The sequence below is a fragment of the Muntiacus reevesi genome, chromosome X (genome assembly GCF_963930625.1).
Source record: "Muntiacus reevesi chromosome X, mMunRee1.1, whole genome shotgun sequence".
Taxonomy (NCBI): domain Eukaryota; kingdom Metazoa; phylum Chordata; class Mammalia; order Artiodactyla; family Cervidae; genus Muntiacus; species Muntiacus reevesi.
The window spans coordinates 89707067-89731979 of NC_089271.1; the positions used below are offsets into that span (position 1 = coordinate 89707067).

Genomic DNA, 24913 nt, shown 5'->3' on the forward strand with positions numbered 1-24913 from the left:
TTGAAACTGAATTCTGGAGAAAAAAAAATGGGGGGTGGTGAATACAAGAGAGAAACAGAATCAATGTCACTGCTACATTAACCATTTTAAATTTGGCTGGTAAGAGACATGGCAGCTAGTGGCCACATAACATTGAATGTTCCAACTTGCCACAATCTTTTCAGCTCCCTCACCCCCACTGAGCACATAAGAAATACACCTGTACAAAAGCTGTCAAATCTGACTTGAAAGTGAGGTGGTAGCTAACAGTATAGCTAATATCTGGATGGATCAGCAGAGGAACAGTCTAAATTCTATGGGCAGCCATCATAAATCAAATGAAAAAAAAAGTTAATTTTTAACATGCTAAATAAACTATTCATTTGCAAACAAATAAATACTTAATTCAAAATCTACTACTAAAATGAAAATCTACTACTAAAATGAAATGAATTAAAGGGGGAAAAGCGAGAGAATTAAATGAGACAAAATGAAGATGCTATGATAATTGATTTTTAATTGTGTCAGTTTCAGGGGGAAATTTGCAGTCACACCAATAGTCTGCATGAGGTAGTATTCAGCACTGAATAAGAAATAAGGATGAATTTGTAACTTCATTTATAACTTCTTTTTCAGAAATATTCTCCCCTACTAACTCCATTCCCACTGCCTTACCCAGCCCCCTCCCTCAAACCCTCCTTCCCACAAAAGAATATGTTGCCAGTTAATGTATAAAGCAGGAACTCAGGCAAAAATAACTAAAACATTTAAAAGAGTGGACTTATCTACCTAACTTAAGAAAATAAATCACCTTTTGCATTCTTAATGCTCTAAGCCTTTTTCTCTGGGTATTCTTGAATTTCAAAAAATGAAACAGATGAGAACATAACCACAAAACTTGTTTCTCTGGAAACAACTCTTTTAATACCAAGGCAGAGCAAAGGTGACATATTTGTTTTTAAATTATGAACTCAGACTGCAAGAATACTATGTTGGCTAGAGAATATTAATAGACAGTTAATAAACAGGGGAGTTTGAGGAATGTTAAACAAACAGAAAAAGAATGTGTGTAACAAACTTGTTAATAAAAAAGGTGTATTCCTAGCCTACAGCAAAGAGTTGGCTAAATCTAAAGGATTTTTATTTTAATAGTTTCTTGTTCACATTTTTTAATTTAAAAAATATATCAGTCATAAATATGAGTTCAAGTGTCCAAGTGTCTCCATTCTGAAGGCACAATAATTGGATTAGGGATGCTGTTACCTGTTACCTGTCTTTTCCTAAACATACATTTTGTACTGCTTACTCTGTCCCTATTTATACTCCTATGATACAGAGCTACATGGAGTTCTCAATTCCAGTCCATGACGTGCTTTGCAGTCTAATTCTAATCGTGTTTGGGAAACACTGAATCAGGAAGTATGTGTCTGAAAAGATGCTAATTTAGAATTCAAAATAGATTCAGTCTTTTCAAGTTTTAGATGATTGGAGATAGGGAATTTCTAAGCCTGGAAATTGATAACTTCAGGAGCAACTTTCCTGTTCAGGGCCTGAAAATCAGAAAAATTGATCTCATAAAATTTTCAGCACAATATTTCTGACAACTGCAAATTAGATAGCAGAATATCCAAAAATGACTTTCTGTAATGATCTATCATAGATCTGGGCAGAAACCTGAAAGTCAGGAAAAATCCTCTGCAACATGGTGAGCAACCATTCTGTGAGTATCCTATGTGAATGAGTACCTTCCAAGTACTCAGCCTATATATGTGGCATTACTCATTCACTTGCCATCTCAGTTGTTCACACTTTGTTTTTGTCTGTAGTTTTATTTTTTTTAAGAAAAAAACACCAATTTCTATAAGCCTTTTGCCACCACCACACACGTAGCAACTTGCAATATCAAATATGACAGTAGCACAGCTAGCAAAAGGGTTCTTTAAAGCAGGGGTGTCCACAGCAAAGTAGCAGCATTGGAAAGTACTCAAGCTTCGGAAACAACCATTTGGGGACTCAATTTCACATCACTGAATCAATGAATAGTACACAATAAATGACCATTAACTTGTCTACACTACAAAACAGTGGCAAACTCATTAAAGGTGCCCAGAGCCTTTTTTTTTTTTTTTTTTTTTTTGCTTTTTTAAAATGTAATCCTCCACAAACAATGGCAATTTTTATTATAATTTTGACATAGAAAAATATATAAATTCAAACACTTAATACATAATACTTTTCACAACTGAATTTTTCTCTGTTTCCCCAACATCAAGGCCCCATGAATGACTCAAGCCAAAGCTAATTTGCTCCAATGGAACACCCCTGCTGCCTGTTGAAACGAGAGGGATTGTCACAGACTGACAGTCATTTATAAACAATACATTTAGGGAAAGCTCTGAAATATAGCCACTCAAGAACCAACCATCGGTGAACAATTACAACGATCAGCTACTGCTTCTTTGCTAGCCAGCATGGTTTCTCTCTTTCTTCTTCCCCAAGACTGATTTAGAGAATGATATCCTTCAGACGCTTCACACCAGGAGACTCTTTGTCTCGACCTTCCTTCAGAATGGGGTTGACCTCATGCACAACTTTCTCACCATCAGCTCCATGGGGTTCAGCTTCAGAGGGACGAGAAGGACCATTGTTGACATACTGCTCCAGATCACGGGCCGGGGGTGCCAGGGCAACAGTGTAAGACACAGAAGGCTTGGTAGGCAGAGGGCTCTTGAGATGCAGAGGGGAAGTGACAGGGCTAATAGCTTCACAGCCATTGCCTGCCTCCCGGATAGCGCTGTTGACCTTGGGGCTGCAGATGGTCACATCAACAGTCCTTCTCCCTTTTAGGGTGGGCCTCTCCTCAGCTGGGTGGTCGCTGACATCCTTTCCAAAGGTTGCGAAAGTCCGCTTGGTGGGGCCGCAGTCGTCATAAGCTTCAACATCAGCAGCAGTAGCTTCAATGGACAGCGTGATAATATTCCTCACATGCTCAGGGGACTTGGAGCAGGTGGGCATGGGGTTCCGGGGCATCCAGCACCTGTCAGAGTGGCCAAGAATCCGGCATTCTTCCCTGCAATGAAATCCTTCATTCTGATCTGTTTGGAGAAAACAAAAAATGTCAATTTCATCAGCTTTTCCCAGGAATCATCATTACTTCCCAGTGCTCAGGTTTCTTAGGTACCCAGAGGTCCTCTGGGGAAATGACACTTTTAGATAGTCCTTTATTGCCTTTTGGGACAAGTGTGAAGAATTGGATTTTTAAAAAGCTGTAGATCTTCCCCCTCAACACTCTACCCTCCTTTTTATGATTATTTTTATTGCTGCTTCCACTGCTGACAAAACTAAAAACCTAAAGGGAAACACACTATGATGAAAAAATTTATTTTTAAAAAAGCTTATCTGATGGTAAAGGTCCTGAGACTCAGCATTTTATCAACAATTCCTGCTTAAAATCAACTGTGTTTGAAACAGGTTCTAGCAGATATACTGAGAAGTCTTGGCCATGTTTTTGAGTAATAGCACTGTCAACCACATTCCTACCCTACTTGTCAATGATATTCAATGCTTAATTTTAGATTAGTAACATACTCTGAAAACCCAATCACATCACTTCTTTTTGGCCACCAGTCCCACCAGCCAATCTCCTCACTAAACCCTTTACATGACTTAGATTTCCCATGAGAAGGAATATACTGAAATCTCTTCCTTCCATCTGATCCAGAAGCTACACCCGGTCTTATGCACACATCCCTCATGGGTTGAATATCATTTAATTATACTCAGCCATTCCTTCTTATCTTTCTTATCTGCAATTTCATTTGGGTCATATTTCTTAACATAATTTCTTCATGGATTACGTTAACCCTATCACAGATGATCTCAGCAGATAGAATTCATAATTACTGGCAAGAAAAGTTTTTCTTGTTTTATCCCAGCTTCATTTAGAGTTGAGGTTTTAATTTGGCTCTCAGAAAAGCTTTCTATATGGGCTTCACTAAAGTATGGACTCAGGGTTAACTTCTACCTGTCCATTGGAAAACTGTTAATATTTGGTTTAGAGCTCTAGTTTTCCAGATCAATTTGTTTATGTTACATTCTTGCATGAGGATGACCTAGTGAAATTTTTTCATATCACATTGCACAATGCATCAAAATATGAGCAGCTTAACATTTATAGAAATCCTTGGGGTAGGATTGGAGGAGGTAGGGAGAAAAGAAGAGATTGCAAAGACAAAAAAATGTCAAAAAAAGTTGGAAATATGTGCTATGAGTGCTTTTCTTGCAGGAAGAAGTCTGCAATTCAGGGACTTGCCTGATATTAATCTATATATAACACACCTTCCTTATACAATTGTACTTCTATTTTTTAGTATTTTTCTTGAGTTTTTAGAGTAAATGATACAGCAAAGAGATAATTCTCTGCTTCATTTACCAAAAGTTATTTTGGTAAAGGGGTACTTGGGAGGAGGCTCAAGAAACAATGGTTGAAATTCATCATTTGGAGAAAAAGTCTTAGAATCAGCTAAAGGTCAAGGCTCAATCCAGGCTGAGTTCAGATTTCAACATGACTCTGGAAATGGCTTTTGACCTAAATTACAGAAAAACCAGCCAAAGATAAGACTTCCAGTATACCTGGACACAGTTTGCTGACTTATCTTTAAGATGGCCAGTTTAAGCCCCCTTTCAATGCTGGAGAATGAAACTTTCAGAATTTTGCAGAGTTGGAACCAAATAACAAATGAGCATTATCACCAAGAAGATAAGTGCCTTCTTCATACATAGGACAAAGCTCCCGCAAACTCCAGCACACTTCCATGTCAGGAATGCCTGGCCACCTATGAAAAATGAGGGTTTGTCAAAGTCCTTTCTCTGCCTCTTCCATGTAAACTTTCATTGCTGCCACCTGATGACTTGTACGCACCAGGACCCAGAGACCCCACAGAGACTGAGACAGAACTGTGTGTGAATGTCTCCTGTGGAGGTACGGGTCAGCAGTGCACTGCTGCAGGGACAGGGGCTCTGGGTGCAGCAGACCTGGGTGTGGCATAAGCCCTCTTGGAGGCCATCGCCATTAACCCCACCACCTAGCAGCCAGAACTCTCCACCAGAGGGCAGACAGACTGAAAAAAGCAATCACAGAAAACTAACCAATCTGATCACACAGACCACAGCCTTGTCTAACTCAATGAAACTATGAGCCATGCCATGTAGGGCCACCCAAGATGGATGGGTCATAGTGGAGAGTTCTGACAAAACGTGGTCCACTGGAGAAGGGAATGGCAAACCACTTCATTATTCTTGCCTTGAGAACCCCATGAACAGTATGAAAAGGCAAAAAGATAGGACACTGCAAGATGAACTCCCCAGGTCGGTAGGGGCCCAGTATGCTACTGGAGATCAGTGGGGAAATAACTCCAGAAAGAATGAAGAGACACAGCCAAAGCAAAAACACCCAGTTGTGAACGTAACTGGTGATGGAAGTAAAGTCTGATGCTGTAAAGAGCAATACTGCATAGGAAACTGGAATGTTAGGTCCATGAATCAAGGCAAATTGGAGGTGTCAAACAGGAGATGGCAAGAGTGAACATTGACATTTTAGGTATCAGCGAACTGAAATGGACTGGAAAGGGTGAATTTAACACAGATGACAATTATATCTACCCACCGTGGGCAAGAATTCCCTAGATGAAATGGAATAGCCATCAGAGTCAACAAGAGTCCAAAATGCAGTACTTGGATGCAATCTCAAAAATGACAGAAAGAACTCTGTCCATTTCCAAGGCAAACCATTCAATATCATGCTCATCCAAGTCTATGCCCTGATCAGTAATGCTGAAGAAGCTGAAATTGAACAGTTCTATGAAGACTTATAAGATCTTCTAGAAAAAACACCACAAAAATATGTCCTTTTCATTATAGGGACTGGAATGCAAAAGTAGGAAGTGAAGAAATACCTGGAGTAACAGGCAAATTTGGCCTTGGAGTATGGAATGAAGCAGGGCAAAGGCTAACAGAGTTTTGCCAAGAGAACGCACTGATCATAGCAAACACCCTCTTCCAACAACACAAGAGAAGACTCTACACATGGACATCACCAGATGGTCAATACCAAAATCAGATTGATTATATTCTCTGCAGTCAAAGATGGAGAAATTTTATACAGTCAGCCAAAACAAGCCCGGGAGCTGACTGTGGCACAGACTATGAACTCCTTATTGCCAAATTCATACTTATATTGAAGAAAGTAGGGAAACCCACTAGAACATTCACGTATGTCCAAAATCAAATCCTTTATGCTTATACAGTAGAAGTGACAAATAGATTCAAGGGATTAGATCTGATAGAGTGCCTGAAGAACTATGGATGGACATTGTACAGGAGGCAGGGATCAAGATCATTCCCAAGGAAAAGAAATGCAAAAAGGCAAAGTGGTTGTCTGATGAGGCCTTACAAATAGCTGTGAATAGAAGAGAAGGGAAAGGCAAAGAAGAAAAGGAAAGATACACCCATTTGAATGCAGGGTTCCAAAGAACAGCAAGGAGAGATAAGAAAGCCTTCCTCAGTGATCAATGCAAAGAAATAAAGGAAAACAAAAGAGTGGGAAAAACTAGAGATCTTTTCAAGAAAATTAGAGATATCAAGGGAACATTTCATGCAAAGATGGGCACAATAAAGGACAGAAATGGTACGGACCTAACAGAAGCAGAAGATATTAAGAGGTGGCAAGAATACATGGAAGAACTATACAAAAAAGATCATCATCCTCCAGATAATCACAATGTTGTGATCACTCACCTAGAGCCAGACATCCTGGAATGTGAAATCAAGTGGGCCTTAGGAAGTATCACTATGAACAAAGCTAGTGGAGGTGATGGAATTCCAGTTGAGCTACTTCAAATCCTGAAAGATGATGCTGTGAAAGTGCTGCACTCAATATGCCAGCAAATATGAAAAACTCAGCAGTGGTCACAGGACTGGAAAAGGTCAGCTTTCATTCTAATCAGAAAGAGAGGCAAAGCCAAAGAATGCTCAAACTACAACACAGTTGCATTCATCTCATATGCTAGTAAAGTAATGCTCGAAATTCTCCAAGCCAGGCTTCAACACTACATGAACCGTGAACTTCCAGATGTTCAAGCTGGATTTAGAAAAGGCAGAGGAACCAGAGATCAAATTGCCAATATCCGGTGGATCATCAAAAAAGCAAGAGAGTTCCAGAAAAACATCTATTTCTGCTTTATTGACTATGCCAAAGCCTTTGACTGTGTGGATCACAATAAACTGTGGAAAATTCTGAAAGAGATGGGAATACCAGACCACCTGATCTGCCTCTTGAGAAATCTGTATGCAGGTCAGGAAGCAACAGTTAGAACTGGACATGGAACAACAGACTGGTTCCAAATAGGAAAAGGAGTGCATCAAAAATATATACTGCCACCCTGCTTATTTAACTTATATGCAGAGTGCACCATGATAAACACTGGGCTGGATGAAGCTCAAGCTGGAAATATCAATAACCTCAGATATGCACATGACACCACCCTTATGGCAAGAAGCGAAGAAGAACTAAAGAACCTCTTGATGAAAGTGAAAGAGCAGAGTGAAAAAGTTGGCTTAAAGCTCAACATTCAGAAAACTAAGATCATGGCGTCTGGTCCCATCACTTCATGGCAAATAGATGGGCAAACAGTGGAAACAGTGGCTGACTTTATTTTTGGGGGCTCCAAAATCACTGCAGATGGTGATTGCTGCCATGAAATTAAAAGACGCTTACTCCCTGGAAGGAAAGTTATGACAAACATAGATAGCATATTAAAAATAAGAGACATTACTTTGCCAAAAAAGGTCCATCTAGTGAAAGCTATGTTTTTTCTAGTAGTCATGTATGGATGTGAGAGTTGGACCATAAAGAAAGCTGTGCACCAAAGAACTGATGTTTTTGAACTGTGGTGTTGGAAAATACTCTTGAGAATCCCTTGGACTGCAAGGAGATCAAACCAGTCAATCCTAAAGGAAATCAACCCTGAATATTCACTGGAAGGACTGATGTTGAAGCTGATACTCCAGTACTTTGGCCACCTGATGCGAAGAACTGACTCATTGGAAAAGACCCTAATGCTGGGAAAGATTGAAGGTAGAAGGAGAAAGGGATGACAGAGGATGAGATGGTTGGATGGCATCACCAACTCAGTGGGCATGAATCTGAGTAAATTCTGGGAGTTGGTGATGGGAGGCCTGGCATGCTGCAGTCCAAGGGGTTGCAAAGAGTCAGACCCAACTGAGTGACTGAACTGAACTGACCTGAACTGATTACTCATCATCATTCAAAACACCTATGTTCCTGGGAGGCTGAAAGTATAGGAAACATGTTGGGATATACATGGGAAACACTCAGTGTAGACCCAAACATTATGAATGAAAGAGTCTATAGCTGATCCACCCACAGTTTTTCATTCAAATCTAGTGCTTTCTCCAGAAGACCCCAGGATCCCTACAGTAAGACAGAATTCATACCTCAGAGTTTTCCCAAATATGTTTCTTCTTCAACATTTCCTCTGAGGCCTATCTTATAACTCTCAAAGTAATAGCTGTACAGAATTAGTGTGACTGTTTGGTTGGAGGTGGAGAGTAAAGAGGTGCAACTGGGGGACCAGTCCAATAACTAACTTCCCCATCTACAAACCTGAGTAAGAGTTCCCTAGTAGTCTGGAGAGGCGGGTAGGGAGGAAGGGAGAGAGAGAGAAAAAAAAAAGAAAGGAAGGAAAAAAAATGTTCAGAAGGTTATGGGATCCCTGGCCATTTTGTCCACAATTAAGGCATGGAGGCATACAGCCCTTAGCCTTTGAGCCCTGAAACCGCAGCCATACGACCAGCTATGAAGAGGAAATCCCAGGTGAACTTCAGACTGATATTGCTCATACTCCCAGGACAGAGCAGTGATGAACTACAATCTAGTAGAATATTCCCAATAGGTTCAAAATAAAGCTCTTTTAATTCTCAAGGTTTGAGTTTCAAGTTGTTGTCTTAAAATTTGAAGATGTAGCTCTTTTTTCAACACAATTCAGTAAGAGAATGCCATCCATGCGTCACCCCCAATCTATGTAGAGTTCTCCTTCCCTATGCTGAGTGAGTGATAGTCTCTCAGTCATGTCTGACTCTTTGTGACCCCACAGACTATAGCCTGACAGGCTCCTCTGTCCTGTCCTCTGGAATTTTTCATACAAGAATATTGGATGGCTGATTCATGTCAATGTATGACAAAACCCACTGAAATGTTGTAAAGTGATTGGCCTCCAACTAATAAAATAATATTAAAAAAAAAAAAAAAAGAATATTGGAATGGGTTGCCATTTCCTTCTCCATTCCCTATGGTAGGCTACTTCAAATGAATGTGAGGAGACCTGGATCCCCAGAATACACAGAGTGCAAAGACTCTAGAGTCAGACACCTGTGAGATCTTATGAATTGAGGAAGACCAGAGCAGGGAACTTAGTCATGTCAGAAGTTTCTCTGCAAAGACAGTACTTGCTTTCAGCTGACCCACTGCCTAAGTGAATAGATCACTCTCAGGGAAGAGGAAAAGGCAAACTTACTCAGTGTCCCCAGGAACACAGTTAGTCTAAGCCTGCATACCAATTTCACTAAGCCCACTTCAGTCCTATAGAGTGAAAATAATATGCAATTTTCTTGGATTAATTATGTGTACGTATTAGGTACACTGCTCTTACCTCATGCAAGTGAAGACTTGAATCTAAAAGACTTATTTACTCACAATGTCTCATTCTTGGCTTAGATCTAATCTCTTTATTTCCTTAAATCCTTACCAAGGGCAGAGACAAGACTTGATGTTTATCATTTTAGTATCAAACAACACTCAGTGACATTTAATGGACATATGAAACATGAAAGAAAACATGGAGAATATAAGTGGACAGAAATAAAATGTCTTCTCAGCCCAAGGCAACCTACATTCATAAATGTAATGCAGATGACTTGTTGTTGTTTGTTTAGTTGCTGAGTCATGTCTGACTGATTTGTGACCCTATGGACTGTAGCCTCCTAGGCTCCTCTGTCCACGTAATTCTCCAGGTAAAAATGCTGGAGTGGGTTGCCATTTCCTTCTCCAGGGGATCCTCCAAATTTAGGGATCAAACCCAGATCTCCTGCATTGGCAGGTGGATTATTTACCACTGAGCCACCAAGGAAGCCCCTAATGCAGATGAATTACCTTTTGAAAATCAAGACTTCAGTTTAGTAAAGAAATTAAGTGTGTATTAAAAGTGAGAAAGCCACAACACAAAGCCCCTTTAAGAATAGCAGTGATGACAAACCAGATGATAAAAGCAAAGAGACTACTTCTGGAATTGCCTAGGCCTGATACAGATCATATGCCTGCCATCATGTAACACTGTGGCTAGGGATGGAGCTATGAGACTAGAGAGAAATCATTTTGCATCACCACAAATTAATTGTCAAGATGCTGGCTCCAGGTGAAATAGAGGTAAGTTAGCACTTCACCAGTTCCTGGCTAAGGTTTCTCATATGAGACGATTTGTGACTCTATACCTTGCTACAGATTGCCAGGAGAAATATCAATTACCTCAGATATGCAGATGACACCACCCTCATGGCAGAAAGTGAAGAACTAAAGAGCTTCTTGATAAAAGTGAAAGAGGAGAGTGAAAATGTTGGCTTAAAGCTCAACATTCAAAAAACAAAGATCATGGCATCTGATTCCATCACTTCATGGCAAATAGATGGAGAAACAGTGGAAACAGGGGCAGACTTTATTTTGGGGGGCTCCAAAATCACTGCAGATGGTGACTGCAGCCATGGAATTAAAAGACGCTTACTCCTTGGAAGAAAAGTTATGACCAACCTAGACAGCACATTAAAAAGCAGAGACACTACTTTGCCAACAAAGGTCCTCTAGTCAAAGCTATGGTTTTTCCAGTAGTCATGTTTGGATATGAGAGTTGGACTATCAAGAAAGCTGAGTGCCAAAGAATTGATGCTTTTGAACTGTGGTGTTGGAGAATACTTTTGAGAGTCCCTTGGACTGCAAGAAGATCCAACCAGTCAATCTTAAAGGAAATCAGTCCTGAATATTCATTGGAAGGACTGATATTGAAGCTGAAACTCCAATACTTTGGCCACCTGATGTGAAGAGCTGACTCACTAGAAAAGACCCTGATGTTGGGAAAGATTGCAGGCAGGAGAAGAAAGGGACGACAGAGAATGAGATGGTTGGATGGCATCACCGACTCAGTGGGCATGAGTTTGAGTAAACTCCAGGAGTTGGTGATGGACAGGGAGACCTGGCATGCTGCAGTCCATGGGGTTGCAAAGTCATCCATGACTGAATGACTGAACTTACTTACCTTGCTACATCTTTCTCTGAAAGTATTAACCTGTGTGCATGCTAAGTCACTTCAGTCATACCCAACTCTTTGTGACACTATGGAATGTAGCCCACCAGGCTCCTCTGTTCTTAGAGTTCTCCAGGCAAGAATACTTGAGTGGGTTTCCATTCCCTTCTCCATGGGATCTTCCCAACCCAGGGATCAAGCCTGCATCTTCTGTAGCTCCTGCATTGCTGGCATATTCCTTACCACTGAGCCAATAGGGGAAGCCCAAAAGTATTAACCTAAGCCTAAGCAAAGCAAAATATAAGACTCTAAAACCCATACATAGTTGTAGAAATTTAAACATATGAACATGTACAGATGAATGAAAGCAGCTGTCTTTATTTCAAATACACACATGATTAGGGGTGAACCATGAATTTGCACATTGGTCTTCCCTGCTTCTGAATGTGTCCCTACGATCTGCAAATAAATAAATGAAGAGAATGCATAAGTTTGGAAGAGAACACAAATCTTGAGGCCACAGAACTTAGTTCAAAACAGATACAATTATTCTATATAATTTTTTTTAATATAGAGAAAATATAAAGCTTCTTCAATCTAGGTAGTAATAAGTATATTTTTGGTCACAACTTTTCACTAGGGACTTTGGTGAGAGGCTCCCAAATCTTCTGGCCAAAAAAAATTAAATCTTAAAACATGAGTCTTATGAGCCATGGGAAGACTAAGAGGCAGCAATGTCTAAGTCACGATGGATAAGGAAGTAATTCAAATAGAAAAAGAATAGAATATGTTATTTTGTGTAGATAATAGCAAAACTTTTTGCATCAATTACTCTCCTCCTCAGGACATGAAACTGCTGTCTCTTAAGATGTGGGCAAACAATATGCTTCCACACTGGAGAAAGAGCCTACCAAAGGTCCCAACCAAAGTAAAAAAGAAAATGATGAAGACATCACCTCAGGCTTTGCTAAAACTTTCAAAGTCCTGGTGGAATAAAACAGCTGAGAGGCTCTGTTGGGTTTGTATAGGTGTCCAGTCACAATAGATGTGTTCAATAATGTATTGTGATTCAGAGTTTGCTATATTAACTCAAAGATCCCGATGATCAGAGACAAAACTCCAGCACTAAAATAGTTCAAGGTAAGAGTTACAAGAGCAATGTGTTACCTCCTCAAAAGTGATCTGCAATCAATGAGGCAGAAAGTGAAAGTTAAAGTGAGTTCCAGTTCCTGAGAGCTCAAGTAGTTAGCTATTTCTAAGTAACAACAGTAACATAACCTAGAAACAGATGATGTATAAATCAGAAAAGCTTCCTGCATTGTACTCATATATATTCACTTAGCTTACCCTGCATAACCCCATAAGCAAAATAATCTATGACCAAAGTGGGCCATTTTTGTGAAAAACAATGGAAGGGATTGTGGCAATGATTATGAAGTGGTTAAATGCTATTAAAATTGATCACATGAACCTAATCAAGAAAACACAGCTATTGAGAAGTGTCCCCTCTTGGCCTACCTTTTTCCCGCTCATCTGAAGCAGACATACCGCCTACCAAACATTCAAATCTAATTTTTTATACTTAGAAATGGGGCTTCTCTCATAGCTCAGTCAGTAAAGAATCTGCCTGCAATGCAGGAGACCCTGGTTCAATTCCTGGGTTGAGAAGATCCCTGGGAGAAGGGAATGGGAACCTACTCCAGTATTCTTGCCTGGAGAATCCCCTGGGCAGAGGAGCCTGGCAGGCTGCAGTCCATGGGGTCACAAAGAGTCAGACATGACTTAGCAAGTAAACCACCACCATACTGAGAAACAGAACCCCTCTCCTGTTAAGACTGGCAATGTGCCAGCTAAAAAATCTATATTTCCCAGTATCCTTTGTAGATAGGGGTGACCATGTAACTAAGAGTGAGTCAATGTTATGGAGGTAGGATATTAAAAAAAAAAAAAAAAACTCCTTAAAAGAGGGGAACTGATTTAGCTGGGGGACCTTTGTCCTTATTCCTCCCTGCTTTGTCCTATCTGAAATGGAGACACAATAGGTAGAGCTATAGTATCCATCTTACTACCATGGGGCAACTCTGAGGATGGAAGTCACATGCCTATGAATAGCAGAGTAAAAAGATATAAGGACTATGGGATACTGGAGATACTCTAGACCCACCTCACTAGACCTGAACTTCTTTTAAATAAGAGAAAAAGACCTTTCTCTTATTTAATTCAGGGGCTTCCATGGTGATAAGGAATAGAGATAAGGAATCTGCCTACAGTGCAGGAGATGTGGGTTCAATCCCAGGGTTGGGAAGGTTCCCTGAAGAAGGAAATGGCAACCCACTCCAGTTTTTTGCCTAGAGAATCTGCTGGACAGAGGAGCCTGGTGGGCTACAGTCCATGGGGTCACAAAAGAGTCAGACACAACTTAGCAACTGAGCGTGCATGTTTATTTAATTCATAATTTATTTTCCTTAGTTGAGAAAAAGGATCTTTATTACAAGCAATCAAACACTATTCATATCTGATACATTATCCCTAAAGTCTCAACTTAAATGTTACTTCCTCAGGGAATCTTTCACAAATTCGTTAGATTAAGGTAGGCCCCATCAGTTTGGTTCAGTCACTCAGTCATGTCCGACTCTTTGTGACCCCTTGGACTGAAGCACGCAAGACTTCCCTGTCCATCACCAATTCCAGGAGCTTGCTCAAACTCATGTCCATTGAGTCGGTGATGCCATCCAACCATCTCATCCTCTGTAATCCCCTTCTTCTCCTGCCTTCAATCTTTCCCAACATCAGGGTCTTTTCTAATGAGTCAGTTCTTCACATCAGGTGGCCAAAGTATTGGAGTTTCAGCTTCAACATCAGTCCTTCCAATGAATATTCAGAACTGATTTCCTTTAGGATTGACTGGTTGGATCTCCTTGCAGTCTAAGAGACTCTCAAGAGTATTCTCCAACATCACAGTTCAAAAGCATCAGTTCTTCGGGGATCAGCTTTCTTTATATTCCAACTCTCACATCCATACATGACTACTGGAAAACCCATAGTTTTGACTAACCAGACCTTTGTTGGCAAAGTAATGTCTTGCTTTTAAATATGCTATCTAGGTTGGTCATAGCTTTTCCTCCAAGGAGCAAGCATCTCTTAATTCCATGGCTGCAGTCACCATCTGCAGTGATTTTAGAGCCCAAGAAAATAAAGTCTGTCACTGTTTGCATTGTTGCCCCATCTATTTGCCATGAAGTGATGGGACCAGAAGCCATGATCTTAGTTTTCTGAATGTTAAATTTTAAGCCAGCGTTTTCACTCCCCTCTTTCACTTTCATCAAAAGGCTCTTTAGTTCTTGTTTGCTTTCTGCCATAAGGGTGATGTCATTTGAATATGTGAGGTTGTTGATATTTCTCCAAGCCGGGAGAAAGGTAGGTCTCATACCGTCTCCTTTTATAGTACTCATCATACTTGTAATTGCTTGTCTAATATACATATAATGCCAGCTTGTAAACTCTAAATGAACAAAGATTATATATGTTTTGTTCCCTCTCAGGCCCACATAGCCTTCCAGTGGCACAGCACAAAGCAGGTACTCACATAACACTTTAACTGAATGAAAAAGGTAATGAAAAAGTGATAGCAACAAAATGAGAACCTTGTTCAACACACCAGATACTGTACTGATAACACAACGCCTAAAAGTGGACATAACTAGTATATTCTATTTAGTAGAAGTGCTATGAAAACCTACAAAGAAAATTATGTAGCTTTGCTGAAGGCAATAAAGTAAATGAACACTTGAGAAACATAAAAGTCAAGTGTCATCTTGGCCTCTTAGTGGTTTCCTGCACACTACATGCAGATCTTAAAGAGATCTGTTATATTTTGATGTCCAGTTGAAAATAATATTTGCCATGTACCTTGGAGTTTTTAATTCTAACAATAGTTAATTGGGCCTGTACTCTGATAAGTTAACAACATAATAAGCAGAAACATCTATTTTATGAAATTAATCCATTGTTCAAATACCCACCACAGATGCTGGCTCTTCCTGGCAAAACTAATTTAAATACCCAATGAAGAATTAATGCTTAAGTCAAATATGCTTGGGAATTACCAAAGGAAAGAATTATCCTGTAAATCATTCTTAAAATATTTTAAGGCCTGCAAAGAGTCAGGAGAAAAACATCCATCCTTTATCTGTAACTTAACAAGGTGAACAGAGTAGCAAGGGGTTCAGTGGAAAAGAAAAGGAGGGAAGGGAGAGGGAAAGAAAAGAGAGCAGAAAACACTATCCAGGCTTCAGATATCCCACCTTAGTTTTATCTGACTGACTTCTTAAGGACTGAGCTTCTTTGGGTTATTTAGATACCATTTGAGCATCTAGTGAAAATTCAATAAGGACTTACTTTGAAAAATCACAACTTCCCAAAACCCTACCCTCCCCCAGCTGTAATTCTGGGAGTTTATGCTCATTTCCTAATGGACTCAAAGTTTCTGCAAGAAAAGATGGGGCTCCATCTGTAAACTATTCAAGGCTACACCAGTGATGGCTGAGACTTTTCTAGAGACTCATGAACCAATGACACCAAGCTATCCTGCAGCCATTCCAGTGTGACAAGAAGTAAGTCACATATTACATACACTACAAACAGCTCCTTGTCTCTTTTTCACTTTCCTCATCTCTTTATCTCAGCATCTTCTACCATTTTGGTGCCTCCCTAATGCTTTCTCTCTGTTCTCCTGTTCCCTAGCCTCCTGCTAGTCAGTAGCCCTACCTACAGCATTATGGCCTCACAGACAACAGGCAGAAGGGGTAGGATGCCAGAACTGTGATTGGCATTCAAAACACCTATGTGGTATTATTTGACAGATGCAAAAGAAGTATACAAAAAAACAGCACTTAGACCATGAAAAGGAATTCCCACATTTTTCATTCACTGCATACAGGCATTAAAGGTCCTTGTTAAAATAAGAGGATTCACTATCAAATTGAGATCATCAGATTATCTTTGGTCATATAGCAAAGCCCTGGGTAAACAGTACCAGGAAAGGAGAGTTTGATAGGGTAAGAAGGACTAGAAATATCTGGAGGCAGAGATACCTCAAGAAAGGCAAGGTGGGGATAGGGTGTGGGAACAAAGTTCCTGAGACAGACAGGGAGAAAAGTCAGCCCTGATCAGCATAGGTTGACATTTTCAGGACGGCTAACAAGTTAGACAGCAGGAATTCTGTGAACTTTAATTTTAGCTTGCAATAAAAGAGGATGGTTGAAAAGACTGATGAACTCCAGCCTTGTCCTAGACCATTTGACAGATCAGCATCAGTTAGCAAGTGCCACCCAATATTTGGTCTCTGTGATGCCAAATAGCAATGTGGGCCTCTACTCTCATTCACAGTCTATGCACCTGTAATTCACTTACCAGTGCAACATTAAAATAGATTTAAAAAATGCCCCTTCCAGAATGCAAAGCAATTGAATTATCTTCAGTGGAATCTTCAGTGCTGAGCTGGTCAGAGAGACAAAGTTAAAACATACTGAAGTATAAGTGGTTGAGAATTTAATATTTATGATAGATGAGAGTGTGGCATATACAGTCATACAATCTAAGTTGCAATTTTGGCAATCACAATCTTTCCTGGAGTTTTCATTTTTGTACTGGGGCTCAATTCAATTCAATCCATATAGAAGAGATTTCAAGATGTGTATAAGTATAAATCATTTGTGCTGATGCATGGGGAACAAGGAAATGAAGCAGAAGGCTGCCTAGAAAATTGAGACAGAGAAATAAGAGGTGCTGACAGTGACTGAGATAAGCAGAGATTGACTAGACAGGAATGTTTGTATTTTGGCTTCTATGGTGGAGCAAATTATTTGACAAAGTGCTGGACTTCATCGAGGTGCTTAGCAACCATTTGAAAAAGCTGTATACAAGTGAAATACGAAGTGTCAGAGAAGACCACTGAACTATTCCCCTAAAGTAGGAACACTGAGATATTGCAACTCTGAGCAAAGAGAGACCATTTTTGAGAGTTTCATTCTACCATGTCCACAGAATTAAGTCTCTTAGCTTATATTAAGTCTCTTAGCTTATATATGGTACAGCTATCACACCTCATCACTTCCGCAAGAGTTCAAACCAATTGTTTGACTTTGTGTAGATAAAAAACAGTGACTATGTCACTGTGAAGACAGAACTTTTAGATGATACTTAGTAGCCCTAAATCCAATGTTACTGCCAACTTGGTTGCACTCTTTCATCCAAAATAAGGAAGTCACTGATACATCATTAGCATGAGAAAAAAGCCACTTTTATTCTGAAGTTTCTAGGTATAGGTCACAATAGGTTGTGAAGATGGCAGAAATAGGGCCGGTACAGAAAGCAAGAGGGACAGGGCATGTTAGGCGAAAGAAAAGTCTTCCCTTTTTGAGTGAAAATTTAATGTTGGTGGGAGAAAATGGAGCCAGCTGTCAGAGTTCTTAACAATCAAGGGTTCTCAACAATCTTTAAATCAAGTCCCAGGAAATTTAGTTTTGTGGAACAGGCAATGCTATACATGAATCAATGAAAAATTTTGCAACTGTAACTTCTAAATTCTTTAAAGATTCTCAACTGCAAAAATGCCCCTGTTACTGGGTGGAGAAGCTAAGAAACAACATCAGTAATTCTCCAATCACTTCCTTCCAGTTTGAAACATAAAGTGCTCAATAAACCAATCACTGTTTCTTGCAATGATTCAAAAAGATAGTGTGTGTCATATCATCAGCTAGGTAAGAATCACTAGAAATAGTCACTGGAAGCAAATAAGAGTGTCAGAGGGATTAATATCTATTAACTACCTAGGTTGGATTATTCATTACCAACAAGAGGAAAAGTCTATCATTATCTTGATATTTCAGCATAACTTCAGCAACCATCTGGAATATTGTAATTGCAATAACACAGCTTCTGGGTACAGCAAACAGCACAATCATTAAAAAAATTCATTTCAAATATCTTCCTGGAAGCTAATAAATTTTACAACACATTCAACCTTTCCTCATTGCAACAAAGAAAAGCTTTGTTCCAGACAAATTAAAAGTAAATTGATTGCTTAGGGGAATCGATTCAAATATCACTTTTCCATGTTAGAAATCTTTTTTCTTAAAACATTAGAGAGAGAGAGAATGAATGAATCTTATATGGGGGAGTGATATGGATGATGGAGATAGTGAGTGTGAAAGGGACAGAAGCCAGTGCATGAAAAAAAAAAAAAAATATATATATATATATATATATATATAGCAGCGAGGGAGAGTGAGAGATAACCAAAACCACTAAATCCTTGTTTGCAAAACCAGGTAGAAGTCAACTTAAAATAAATGCAAATATGTTACTGGGGTGCAGGCCTAACATTTGTGCTGGAATTTATGAATAATAACTATGAATAATGAATACCAAAATTGAAGGGATCAAATGCCACTTTCTGTGTTTACCTGTCATTATCCATCTTTCCCAGACAATGCTCAATTTTATTCATATGTTCTTTTCCTTAGAATTAGTTAGAATTATTCTTTTCAGTTGTCCACTTAATCATAAAGAAAGCTGAGTGCCGAAGAATTGATGCTTTTGAAATGTGATGTGTTGGAGAAGACTCTTGAGAGTCCCTTGGACTGCAAGGAGATCCAACCAGTCCATCCTAAAGGAGATCAGTCCTAGGGTTCATTGGAAGGACTGATGCTGAAGCTGAAACTCCAGTACTTTGGCCACCTCATGAGAAGAGTTGACTCATTGGAAAAGACCCTGATGCTGGGAGGGATTGGGGGCAGGAGGAGAAGGGGACAACAGAGGATGAGATGGTTGGATGGCATCACTGACTCAATGGACATGAGTTTAGGTAAACTCCAGGAGTTGGTGATGGACAGGGAGGCCTGACATGCTGTGGTTCATGGGGTCGCAAAGAATCAGACATGACTGAGCAAATGAACTGAACTGAACTGAACTGAACTTACTCATACTAGTAGGAGAAGGCAAGCTATATTTTTCAGGGTGTTGCCTCAAAAGTGATTAGACAAATTCAGAAGCAAGGCCAAGTAATAAAGTCTTTAAGGAAACTTGATAATTTGAAGGCACCAGACATTAGTCTTGCTGCTCATTTTAGGAAGAAAAAATCCTTTATACCTTTAGCACATAGTGGTTCCAGTATAACCCCCTGACCTTCAGCTTGTCCAACTATACTTAGAAAGAAAGAATGGCTACTCCATCTGAAGCATCAAGAAAGCCTTGGATTCTAGCTGGACCACAGATGTGAGGGCTTTTTCTGAGTTGGCTTGAACTCCGAATACAGAAATAGCAGAAGGTTTTTTGTTTGAGATGACCTGAGTTAAGACATTCTGACATGGCTCTAGAAAAAAATCTATGTAAGAGTTGATGCATAGTAATCCTGAATTATAGCCACAAAAACTATCACAGATACACATGTGTGTACACACACACACATTCACCAGCACCACTATTAGTCCTCATCATCCTGAATACTCATCTCCTCCATTCACAAGTTAAAATAATGGAGCATTACACATCAATCGTATCTTAGTAAAGCTGGAAAAAAATTAAATAGAACAAATCAAAAGATTACTAAAAACCAGTCTGGTAAATTTAAATGCTCTGTCCATTTAGTACAGATCATGTATCTTTACACCCTTGGAATAATCTATTTTTCCAAAACATTGCATCTTCTGAACTCCAATTTTACTGCATTTGCCCCTTATTGGTTAAAATGCCAGTCTTTCATGACTGGGTCTGTGAAACATGAGGCTAATTAAGGAATGCCATGCTTTGGCTAAAGAAGCCCTGAGGAGTCTAGTTCTATGTTCAGAAAACAAGAGAGCACTGGGAGCAGAGAATTTGATGCTTCATTCAAACCTGCATGATTTATATTCTCTAAGATGCCAATTTGACAGTTACAGAGAGGGAGGGGGCAGACTTGTTTAATATAAGATGTTGGACTCTAGCATAAAAATATTCTAAGAGTAAATGGAAATTATTAATTAAAGAAAAAAACCTTCTTTGGTCCCAGAGCTTTCTTATCCCTTTAATTCCACTTTACAATCTTTTTTCCTTTACTTCTATCAGTTAGTGAACAGCAAATAATCTATCTTGTTATTAAAACTTCAGATAAAATAGTCAGTTTTTGCAAGATGCAAATGGCAACTAGCTGAAGAGCTAAGGATTATCATCTGCTCACATATTAAGACATGACACAACTCCTTTAACTATCCTAATGGTCCTGGATTGGGGGCAGGGGGTAGAAAAGGGTTGGAAAGGAAAAAAGAATGGGGCAGATGCAAAATTATATTTTCAAACCTCCTGCTGGCATTCACAGCTGTTCTTAATCACACACATATACACACGCAACACAGAACTGTAATGCTGACATAGCTTCCTGGATGAGATACTTGTAGGACAGTAACAAACAAAGACATTGACCCATGGTTTTATTCTCCTGGGGAATCTCCCCTCCCCCTTCTTCCAGAGTTTATGCAAACTGAAAAGTTTATATGTTTAACACGCTGTTATCCATTCCAATATGGGAGGTCAGCGGTATTTCAACAAAGAAACCACTCATGAGTAATGATTTTATGGAGACAAGAGTTTTTATGGAGACAAGAGTAGGAAAACAAACTGTTTGAAATGAGTTTAATTCCTTGTGTGACGACTAATAAAAAGAAACATCTGAACACAGTGCTTAAGAAGCATTTTTGTACTGTTCAACAGACTGAAAATAATAGCTTTTTTTCTGGTCTGCATTACCATTAATAACAGCCTTCCCTTCTGGTCATCTGTGTTTACAGAGGGAATAAAGATTCATACAAGAGCTCGCCTTTCTTCTGCACCACCCAACTAGACACAGACTGTCCAGATGATTTTTTAAACACAAACTAACTTCCATTTTCAAAAGTAAAACTAATCAGGGTAGCTAAGTGTTTCAGAAATTACTTAGGAAGTGTGAGGAAGCCAGAGAATTGTCAAGATAGCTCTCAGAAAGGTTGTTTGTGGAGAGTACAAGGGGACGTTGACATCTCGCCTTTGTTAAGGAAGTGCTTGAACTCTCCTGAGAGGAAATTTTTCATCTGTTCTATTTGCTTTCTTCTGACCACACCCCAAAAAATATCCAAGGCAGGGGAACAGTAGACTGATTATGTACCAAAGAGAATATTCCATGAACTGCAGGTTTTCAGCTCCCACAGTGTATTTAAGATGGAATTGTCTTCACAAAATTTCAACATATTCACAGGCATTGCATACTGGAAGGTTCCCCTGGAATTCAATGGACCTTTTATTTGCACCTGTAAATAATAAGTGCTCTCATGAATTAATTCTCATTTCTCTTTTCTCATCTCATTTCCCTTGTCTCCATTCCATAGTATTCAACTCATTTCTGCCCTGCCCAAAACATCTTTTTGTCTTACCATTCTGCTCAGACCTCATTTCTCTTTGTTTAGCTTTGTAGCCTTTACTCATTGCATCAAATCTTTCTGCCTAGAAACCCACACCTCCAGGGAAGCTACAGGGAGGCAATCAAAAACAATAGCAGTGGCCAAGGCTCTGACAGAAAATCCACCAATATGATAAAAGGCCTGTTCCCTGGGACATTTCTCACTTCCCACCAAAGAACCTTCAGAGTAAGCCTGATGGTTCTGTGGGAGCCCCTGTGAATATTAGAAACAGCTGTGTCTGGAATTTCCTTAGCCCGGTATGTTCACCAGCACCCCTTACAAGAAACACTCGAGGACAGGAATATTACTTGTCCAACTACATAGTCTGCATACCCTATAATAGAGCCCACATTTTCCTATTAGGAGAGTGAATAGTTAACATTTATTGCAAAATAAAATTTTAAGACTTACGATTTCTTCAAATTCTAAAAAAGTTGCCATGAATTTTATGTCTGCCAAAAAATATCGAAAAGGTATTCAGTAAAACACACAACTATTTGCTCACTGGAAACTCAGTCTAATTTAACACTGGCACTCTCCTGTCCTTCATGTTAATATCACTGGGCCATCAGCCAAGGCCTAGAGAAGTAGTAAGCTTCACCTTGGTGAATTGGAATCTCTGTGTCAGATACAGTCAGCCTGACTAATGGGAACCACTGCTTGCCAAAATCTACAGGCTCACTGTCTGTTCCACCTATCAGATATGCTTAGAAGTCCCATGGCACAAGCCTAGCAGTCTACAGATCCCAATCAACTATCAATAGCTTAAGTGTAAGTGATCGCAGATGAAGTACAAGCCAAATGTGTTTCCTTTTTAGTTGCAGGAATTCCAGTGCTATTATGGCACCCATAATGCTCATACCTAATGATTCAGACAAGCATCCAGGAGCTAAGTGTTATGGGATGCACTGCACATGCTACAGTTACAGCATTCAGCATAGCACTAATAGGGATCCTAGGCTCGAGTTCCAAGGGCACCACATCACAGTATTGACAGGATTGCCCTCCTCTCCAGTTAAATATGATGGAAGATGTAAGGGTTCTCATATGCCCTGCTGCTAGTCTGGAGGCCTGTTTCTCCCTCTTCAGATTCCCACAGCTAGTGAACAAAGAAATGCATGTGTATACATTATAGCCTATAACTCTCCAGTGAGTCTAGATTTCCTGACACCCCAATATTACATCAAATGGTAATTTATTGAATTTTCCTCCCCTTTCTATTCTTGAACACTTCCCATATGATTCAAACTCACTGCTCTATCAAAATAGCTTTTCTTCTCAAACCAAAAGCTCCCATCCTATAAACAAATATTCCACTTGAGAGATGTTATTTTGAAGTGAGCTGCTCAGGAAAATCATTTTTCAATAGCCAGTTGTGTCAGGAGTGAATCTGACTGAGTTATCTCTGAATGCAACAGCATCCCAGTGCCTTTAAAAGGCAGTACTTTATTTTCTTTCTTGATCAGGACCATATCCAGATACTCACATTCAGAGGAAAGCCAACTCCCTTTGTGCTATCACTGGCCCTCCCCCAAGAATAATCAGGAGAATCCAAGGCATGGAAACCTGCTGTCTCTTCAGAAAGCCCATACCTTGGGGTTCAGGAATATGCATTCCCATGTGCCTCTTCAAAGGGACAGAATAATTACTAGATCCCAGACTCTACTGAACTGAACAGAGTCAACTTTGAACATAACTGTGGGTGGAGGGTGGAGATGCAAAAATTGGATAATCCATAATATTTGTATCAGTTCCTTTCACTGATCATATATTAAAAGTCTTTAGCATTATTGACCTAGTCAATCTTTAAACAAATCTCAGGAATAAAACTGAGTCCGGATATTAGAACAAATCAGTCCCTTTCAAAGGCAATATTGCTCTGCTCTTGTTGCCAGTGAACATGGAGAGAATCAAACTGACTATAAATGTAGCTACCATTTCATCAGGTATTTTCTTTTCACTCTCATGTTTAATCTTTGCGGGGTCCTTATTTTGTCCCCTGTTTTCCATTCCTTTGTTTTCTAGCATCATAACTGGAGCATATTTGAGGATGTGGCTTTAGATTTTCCCAACCTTTGCCTAGTTTTCATTCCCTACTGATAAAAAGGTATGACAGTATAATTAACACCAGCTGTCCCATCTTCACTTCTCACTCTCAGATCAGTTCAGTTCAGTCACTCCATCTTGTCTGACTCTGCAACCACATGAATCGCAGCACGCCAGGCCTTCTTGTCCATCACCAACTCCTGGAGTTTACCCAAATTCACGTCCATCTAGTCGGTGATGCCATCCAGCCATCTCATCCTCTGTCATCCCCTTCTCCTCCTGCCCCCAATCCCTCCCAGCATCAGGGTCTTTTCCAATGAGTCAACTCTTCGCATGAGGTGGCCAAAGTACTGGAGTTTCAGCTTCAGCATCAGTCCTTCCAATGAACACTCAGGACTGATCTCCTTTAGGATGGACTGGTTGGATCTCCTTGCAGTCCAAGGGGCTGTCAACAGTCTCCTCCAACACAACAGTTCAAAAGCATCAATTTTTCAGTGCTCAGCTTTCTTCACAGTCCAACTCTCACATCCACACATGACTACTGGAAAAACCATAGCCATGACCAAACGGACCTTTGTTGGCAAAGTAATGTCTCTGCTTTTTAATATGCTATCTAGGTTGGTCATAACTTTCCTTCCAAGGAATAAGTGTCTTTTAATTTCATGGCTGCAATCACCATCTCCAGTGGTTTTGGAGCCCAAATAAATAAAGTCTGACACTGTTTCCACTGTCTCCCCATCTATTTCCCATAAGGTGATGGGACCAGATGCCATGATCTTAGTTTTCTGAATGTTAAGCTTTAAGCCAACTTTTTCACTCTCCTCTTTCACTTTCATCAAGAGGCTTTTTAGTTCCTCTTCAGTCTGCCATAAGGGTGGTGTCATCTGCCTATCTGAGGTTATTGATATTTTTCCTGGCAATCTTGATTCTAGCTTGTGCTTCTTCCAGCCCAGCGTGTCTCATGATGTACTCTGCATATAAGTCAAATAAGCAAGGTGACAATATACAGCCTTGATGTACTCCTTTTCCTATTTGGAATCAGTCTTGTTC

At 39.8% G+C, this 24913-nt stretch overlaps 1 protein-coding gene across 3 annotated transcripts in view; it reads right to left on the reverse strand.

Moving 5' to 3' along the window:
* Positions 1–2484: 2484 nt before the first annotated feature.
* The window catches only part of PCDH19 (protocadherin 19), a 118949-nt gene continuing 96520 nt past the window's right edge, over positions 2485–24913 (reverse strand). For all 3 annotated transcript variants that reach the window (XM_065916490.1, XM_065916489.1, XM_065916488.1), the window contains one exon: positions 2485–3074. In XM_065916490.1, the coding sequence (XP_065772562.1) occupies positions 2485–3074 (590 nt within the window). The remainder of the gene's footprint in view (positions 3075–24913) is intronic.